At 46.2% G+C, this 7,950-nt stretch overlaps 1 protein-coding gene across 4 annotated transcripts in view; it reads left to right on the plus strand.

The window, feature by feature from the left end:
- NPNT (nephronectin) overlaps window positions 1-7,950 on the plus strand; it is a gene marked incomplete at its 5' end in the record, with an annotated part of 52,122 nt that overhangs the window by 20,934 nt on the left and 23,238 nt on the right. For all 4 annotated transcript variants that reach the window (XM_084252070.1, XM_084252072.1, XM_084252071.1 and 1 more), the window contains one exon: window positions 7,153-7,245. In XM_084252070.1, coding sequence (XP_084108196.1) covers window positions 7,153-7,245 — 93 coding nt within the window. The remainder of the gene's footprint in view (window positions 1-7,152; window positions 7,246-7,950) is intronic.

A 7,950-nucleotide genomic window follows, 5' to 3' on the forward strand; every position in this document is an offset into this window, starting at 1 on the left:
TGGAAACATAAGTCTTGTCAATTTCCTTTTTGAAAGAAGTTTGTTAGCACTGTCTTTCCAAAACCTTTCCTGATTCGCTTGAACTCGTGCATTGATCACTTCTGCTCTCTCCCCTTTGCTCACTGCTCTCTCCCCTTCCTGGACCTATCTGCTTTGTGGGGTCTTGGTCACTTACTGACTTGCATGTCCCCAGTGCTTGAGCCAGCATCCAGCCTCTGGAGCTGTCCTTGTGTTCCGGCAGCCTCCTCGTCACCAGCCTTCTCTGTTGCTCTCCCTATGAGAAGGGGGATGCTCCATGTACTTGGATTTTCTCGCTTCATTCTCCTAACAAACCTATGAGTAAGGGCTCTATGCCCCATGGGGGCGGGGGGGTGTTTATTGTTTTTTTAAGTGGAAAAAAAAGCAATGCAGGCGACTTCCTCTGGCTGAGCTCAGATCTCCACGTCAGAGCAAGGAACATCGCCCCCCGCCCCCCAACCGATCCAGATAGGGCATATCTGTCCTGCCCCAGCTCTGAAGCTCTCAGCCCCTTCTCAAGGGCACTGATCAGTGAGCACAGGCCAGTAAAGTAACAGTAGCTGTCAGGGATGAACGTCATCCTCCTCGTGTTTATACATTTTCCCCATTTTTGTATTTGAAAATTTTGAAACCCACTGAAAAGTTAAAAGTACAGAAACAATAAACACCCACACACACTCTTCATTTGTGATTATTAACACATTATACATTCCCCTCTGCCCTCCCGTTTTGTCGAACCATTTGAAAGTAATACAGATAGAGTGCCATTTCACTCCTCAACACTCACCCTGCCTTTCCTGAGAACAAAGACCTTGAGCCAAAACCACATCATTTATCACACTGAAGGCACCGAACACACATGTGATGATATTACATCATGAGCATCCTCTGTTGAGCTTTCCCCAATTACCCCAAAACACAGTGTTATGCCTTGTTTTCTTTAGGATCCAGACTCAAGCAAGGGTCACATATTGCACTAGCTGATACTCCATTTGGTCTCCTTAAATTGAGAATGGTCCTCCCCCCTCCCTTTTTTTTTTTGCTTCTTGTCAATGACATTTTGAAGAGTCCCGGTCAAGAGCTTGGCAGACTTGTCCCCAATCTAAACATCTTGCAGTTTCCTCACCATTAGATTTATGCTCACTCTTTTCTGCAGGAACATTACCAGTGGGTCACGTGCTCTGCTGTTACTACTGCATATCCCACTTTTTCCCATTGTCGATGTTGCTAGCTTTGATCACTCAGGGTGTTGTCCACTGAAAGGTGACATTTTGTAATAAGTCATCTGTCCGGTGGTAACATGGAAACTATATGAATATCCTCTTCTCTAACAAACTTTCACCCAGTGAAAGTTTCAACATTTATGGATAATTTTGGCTCAAATGAATTTTTTCCATGGTGGTTGGGAAACTGTTTTCCAAATTCCTTCTGCGTGTTCACTGAAGTTCTGTAAAGAGGAGCCCTGTCCTCTTCCTTTTTAGAATCTCTTTGCTCTTCTGGATTCTTTCATGTATTCAATGGCCATCAATTAGTAGTTCTTACTCTTCTTGGTGCTCCAGTCACCCCACATTTGGCCTGGGGAAGCACCTCCAAGCTAGTTCCTATGTCCCTTTTACTTGTGACCGACATTTTGTAGCTACATCCTTGCTTTCTGTCAAAGCAAAAGAGCCCAGCCTCCCTGCCCAGCCCTAATTCCTTTAAGGAACATAGGATGGCATTTAGAAGCAAAGATGCCAACAGACTCTTTGCCACCTTTATTGGCGGAGAAAAACTTGCCAATAAATAGTAACTTACACTTCCCAATAAATAGTAACACTCTCTTACATATTTTTAGGTAGAATATGGGTTTACAGTGTTGTATGATCAGAGGCATAACAGGTCCCCCTTCAGGCATATGTCCCCACCACCCACCAGCAAGGCACCCACAGTCCTCCAGCACCATCCCCTGCGCCCTGCCACATCCTCTTTCTCCGGCTCCTCTGGTGGCCCCAGTTCTACAGTGAGTGTCGTGTTCATTATTGGTTTGGTTCTGTCTGATCCTGTTTCTCTATAGTCCACGTAGACATGACACCATCCGGTATTTGTCCGACTTCCTCTGATTTTTTTTTTCTCTCAAAGATTTATCCATTCATGCAGTCTTCCTCTGATTTATTATCAGGCTCTAACTTACTGTCCCCTCCAGTCCATCCATGTTGTCACAGCTGGCAAGTCTATTTCATGTGAGTCCATCTCATTTGACTTTCATCTAAATCTCTCTCTTATATATAGCACAATGAAAACAGCAAAGTTAAAATTCCAAGGAAACTGAAAATGACAATTCTCTTTAAAAGACAGTTTTTTCAAGTGGGAGGGGAGCATGCTTAATGATGGCAAATGAAATTTGGCTTGAGATACAAAAACATACATGCACTCATTTTCTCTGGACTCTTTTAGGAAAGAAAAGTTAAACAGGGAGGAAATAGGTCCTTGTAAAATTTGTTTGAATTGGATGTTCCTGAAGTCAAAAATAAGTTTTTATCAGACAGCTCTTAGAGATGGTATTAGATCAACCAGAGAAACTTATTTCATTTCATATTCTAAATTATCCATTGGTTGATTCAATATTTGCAGTTCATGATGCATTTAAGTCCATTAGTAAAAATAATGTTATATAAGACATGAGCCAGTAAAACAGATGGGGAATACTTCTGAAGAGCTAGCAATTCTATATTCTCTGAGTGTTTCAGAATCTGGGATCTGTAGAAGCAACAGAATCGAAGATATTTAATGTGGAAATACTCTGGCAGGGTTACTTTAATTTCTGAAATTATAGATTGTGTTCTGAGCTGCAGCTTCTCCTTCCTGGAAAGATCACTGAAATATCTTTATGCTTTTCCTCCCATTTGACATCCTCGCCCCTCTGATCCTTTCTTGCTCATATTTGTGTGTGATACCCTCACTCCCCCCCCCCTCCAAATCCACTCAAAATGCTGGGCTTTCTGCTCTCTTTCTGAACTTAAGAAGAACTGGTGGGTTGATGTTGGAACTGGGATAAGAACTTTTTACTGAAATTGGGCAAGTCACTTAACCTCATGTGCTTTCACTTTCTGCTGGTAAAACGAGGCTCATGTTTGTCTCCCTCCTGCCTTATATGGTTGTTGTAAGGTTAAATTTAGTCAGTCATGTAAACAGGCTTTGAGTTCTGCATTCATGAGAATGCTTGTAATAGGCTTTTAGAGTGATAACAATCAGAGGCACTTTTATTTCAGTTTCTACTACAGCAGGAATTTAGATTTGAACACAGACTCATCCACCCAAGGACACAGGATACAAGCGAAGCTAGAGAGCTGTTCTGTGCAGACCTGAGACTCTGGAGAATTCTTTGCTAGATTTTGTTGTACCTGTGACACCTGGGAAGCTTTGGGGCTCTTGCCAGTGGAGCCTATCAAATGCTGCTCTGTTCCTTCCGAGTTCCGTTAATACAGCCACTCGCTCTCTTTCAAGGCCAGTTGTTGGAAAAAGATACTCCTCACTGGGGTTGCCTGAGTTCTCAGAAGCCTGTGGGATGTAAGGAGGGCTCGCAGGTGCCGCCCAGTGTTGTGACCCTTTGTCGCCTTGCCTGTCCTTGCCTGTGTCTGTGATCTGTGTCACCTTTGTTCCAAACACTCAATCCAGGTGGACTCGGGTCTCTGCTCTGCTTTCAGGGGTGCTAGATGTAGATTGCAGAAGTTACCGATGATTCTTGGGGGGGCTGAAGACAATCTTTCCATTAAAGAGATCAGTCTCAAGGCAGCAATAACAGCTGAATTTGAGCTGGCTATGCCTTGCCACACTGCAGAGCTACCAGCCACCCTCGGCTCTGCACCTCAGTAAAGCCTAAAGCTCAATGAGTCAGTGGGAATTGTATTTGACCTCAAGTAAGATGGCATGAAGAACAGTGCGCCAAATCGGAAGGGGGGTCAACTTACAGTTATTATAATGATTTCTAGCTCTGCCTTCATTTCCATTCTCACCTCATGGTCATAAAGCAGCCATGTGCTAGTCAGCACTCTGCTAAAGTAGCATTCTAGAAGCCTCACTCAGGAACTTTCATTTATATACAACTAGCCAGAATTTAGTTTCTTGCTACCTAGCTGCCAGGGAGGATAGGGAAAGTAGTTTGGGATTACTAATTCATTCTATACTCCAAAAAAAGTCCATTCTGTTTTAAAGACAGGGAAAATAAAGACAGGAAAATACTGATAGCACACCACATTTTCTGCCACATAAGCCGTTTATGCTGCACAGCAGCAGCTTCCTATTGCTCGCATGTGCTGTCAGGCTCTGCAGGTCTAAGGGTACCTGCCCCACACCTTCACATTCTGAAAGGCATTTGTGTGTCCTCCCCAGCATCACTTAGCCCTTAGAGGGCCACATTTCCTGACACAGCTTTTGCAGGACCTGCCGTCATAGTTATCATCTGCCTCCTTCCTTCTTGCATCTCCACTATCACGACTGCAGCCAACAGGCCAATATATTCTAGTTCCAGTTGTTCATATCTGCTGTGACGCTGCCCCACCCCCCACCAGCCTAGGATAACGCATCACATGTCACCTATGTGCAATACCTGTTTATGGAACCACGCTGGCAAGATTATAGGAAAACTTTCCCAAAGGTGCTCCTTTTTTGCATGAGAAAATACTTGGTTATATCAGCATCAGGAGCGTCCTGTCCCACGGGGGACGAGCCGTTGGCAGATACATAAGCTCCGGGGAACCTCAGGGATAGGCTGTTGGCTAGAAGTGCAAACACGGGTTGGAAGAAAACACTGGCCCTGAACACAAAAGAAACATCAGCAGTCTCGCCTCTAGGAATGTGTGCATTTGATGAGTGCCAGGTTGGGGTGCTCAGGAGGGCACAGTAAAACTCCTGAAAGGCTGTAGACCTGGTCATCCAGCTAAGTGGGGGTCAAGAGGCTAAAGCAGCCTGGGGCTCAAGTATAATTGTTTCATGAATGTTTCATGAACATGACCTTATTCATGTTTCAGGTGGAGCTTTCTAAACGACTTTTGCATATTTGTAGAGCTCTTGCACATTCCAGCTATTCGGGGAGGCTATTACCTGGGCATGGATTTATGGCTGTAGATGTCTCTGCTTTCCTTTTCAAACTGGCTTGATTCCTAAAGATGGCATTCGTAGATTGTGTCCACAGAGGAGCAGAAGGGCCTCCTGGAAGGCTCATTTCTTCTCCCAGATATGAACAAAGGCACTTCCCTGGGATTCTCACACCGCATCTAACAGCCTGATTCCAGTGCTTACCCAGGCATGTCCTGACCTTCCCACCAGCTTTCTGGTTGACTCCCAGAAGCAGCACTGTCCAGTGTTCATGGTGAGGCAGGGGCAGGAGACCGGGCAGGAATGTCTGGAGGCAAAACTGGCACCTCATCCGGGGAGTACCAGGCAAGGGAAGGCTTTTGAGAGTTGCATGAGCAAGTGCAGAAAACAGGAAAAGTAGCATGCATGTCGGCTTCCCAGGAGTGTTAGTTTGCAGGGCATTTTGCGGGGGACAGTTATCAGCGAACATAGGGTTAGTGTGGACCCCGGCACCTGGCGTGTCCAATCACATGGTTGCTGAAGCCCGCTCTGCCTCTCTGGGCCATGAACCATGCCTTCCCTCGTTAGCTGCCCAGTCATCCCGCACATATCACCTGGCAACACTCCAGAGTTTTCACTGGACATGGTCATTCTCCCCATGAAAATAAACTTCCAGAAACTTCCCATTTCCTGTAGAGAAAGTGTGTGCTCCTCCTCCTATAATCTAGGGAACATCATCTCCTGGTCCCAGCACCTGTTACTGCCTGCTGCTCAGCCCTCTGATACCTCGCCGGCCTCGCGCTTCCTCACTACCTATGAGTAGATGGCTCTCTTTTGCCACTTAACGTCTCCTTCTCTGGCTTCCCCTTCTGTCCACTTTGCTTCAGGACCTAGCTCTGCTCTCCAGTGAGGCTTTCTGTGCAAATTGACAGGGGCTGGCTTGTGTGATGGCTTCTTCACAAATGTCACCCGTGCCTCCCTTGTGATCCTAAGTTAATGTTGCCAGTTGAAACATGAGACTGTCTTGTGACTTCCTCTGGTTTGTTGGCTCTGGGGTCAGTGACCCCGCTTCATGATGCTCCCTCTGCTGTCTAGTGTCAGATGTGGCGCCCCTCTGTGTTTTGGCTGGATGGTTCTCGTGTGGGGGGACTGCTGCGGCTTGGCCATGTCTGGTGGCCTTCCTGTACTGACGCCCGATGCCAGAAGCACCCTCACCCCCTGCCTGACCTTCCAGAACGTCTCCCTTTATGCCAGGTATCCCAATAGGGCAGAAATGCCCACAGTGGAGAATTGTTGGTAGAGAGTAAAATCCAAGCTGTGTCTTGGCAGACATGGGAGACCAAGAATATTGGATGATTTTACAGCTTCCTGGGGTCTCAAGGAAAGGCATCAGGGGTGGAAGGTAGTAACTGTAAAATAGAACATGGCGCTTCCTGGGGTCGGCCGCAGAAAGGCTGTGAGACTGGTGGGTCTCGACTTGAGCTTGGAGTTGAGAAACAGCAAGATGCTTGCTTAAGTTGAAGGTCCAAAAATACCGAGTTATTTTCAAACATTCCATACTTGGAGGTATCCTTTCCAATAACATAAGCGTGTTGTTATTTAACTGGAAATTTATTACATAACCAGTATTTTTGGATTAAGGATTATTTTTGAAGTGTATTGAGGAGAATGCGTCTCAAATCACCGGTGCAAGTTATTGTGAAGGGGTAACTCTTGCTAAACATCCCTGGTGTTTATACCTAGTCTTACGTCTTCTTTCCCTTTCTTTGACTTTGCGTATTGTCCTCAAGTTCAGCAAGTCTCCCAGCCCCACGTCTGTCTGTCTGTCTCTGTAACACACACCACATACACAACAGTGTGGTGTGCGTGTCCGTGTGTCTGAGTGTGTGTGTGTGTGTGTGTTGTGTTTGTGCTCCTGTGTAATCCAGGCAGTGCTCACCACTCCAGGACACAGTGATTGTGTATATTTCTGCTCCCCGGGACTCAGTTCTTAGGTGATGTTTTGTCATCAAGCTGGTACATGATGTAGGACTACATGTTTGGTGTGCGCTGAAGATAACACCCGGCATCCTCTCTTCACAGCTGTGTGCCAGCCACAGTGCAAACACGGCGAGTGTATTGGACCCAACAAGTGCAAGTGCCACGCCGGATACGCCGGGAAGACCTGCAATCAAGGTAGGGGACTGGCACACGGGCAGTCACCTGCGCCCTCACTGCTGCTCAGGGGCACGCTCAGCTCTCCACTTCTCCGTGGTTCTTGTGTCCAAATATGTTAGCTGCCGTTTTGCTGAAAGATAAAAATAAGTAACAGTCAGTCTTTTAAAATGCGTTACCTCGAGGCTAGTTACAAGGATTTCATCCTCTTGTTCACTGACACTGGTTAAATGGGCAGGGAGGGATGTCATACCTTCTGTTTCTCTGTGTTCTGCTGATGGGGAGCCCAGACCATTGTCAGCCTCCTTGGACCCCAGTGAGAGGGGACCCCTGGATCCCACAGAGTCAGGTGGGGGGTTTGGCCACCAGTGGCGTGGGCCCTGCGTCTCACAGCCCTTTGTACTGTGATGAAAGTCCCTCAGTGTAACTGGCCTGCGCTCGGAACATTACAAAGATTTTGATGAACTTAGCAAGGTATTTTTAATTGGCACCAGGTTGCCTATAAAGGAACATTTATTCAATACTAGCAGCACCTCGGGTATTTTACATACCTCTTTTCACCATTGTAACACCACCAGGAGGCAAAGGGTTGTTTATTATCTTGTTTAAAATGACACATTTTCCATTTTTCATTACTTAGAGACCTCAGGAATATTAAGTGTCTTGTTCCAAGTCACAGAATTAGTTGGTAGAAGACCTGTGTGGGCTTGGAGCTGCTGTGTGTGT

Source organism: Talpa europaea, assembly GCF_964194135.1.
Source record: "Talpa europaea genome assembly, chromosome: 13".
NCBI classification, from domain to species: Eukaryota; Metazoa; Chordata; class Mammalia; order Eulipotyphla; family Talpidae; genus Talpa; species Talpa europaea.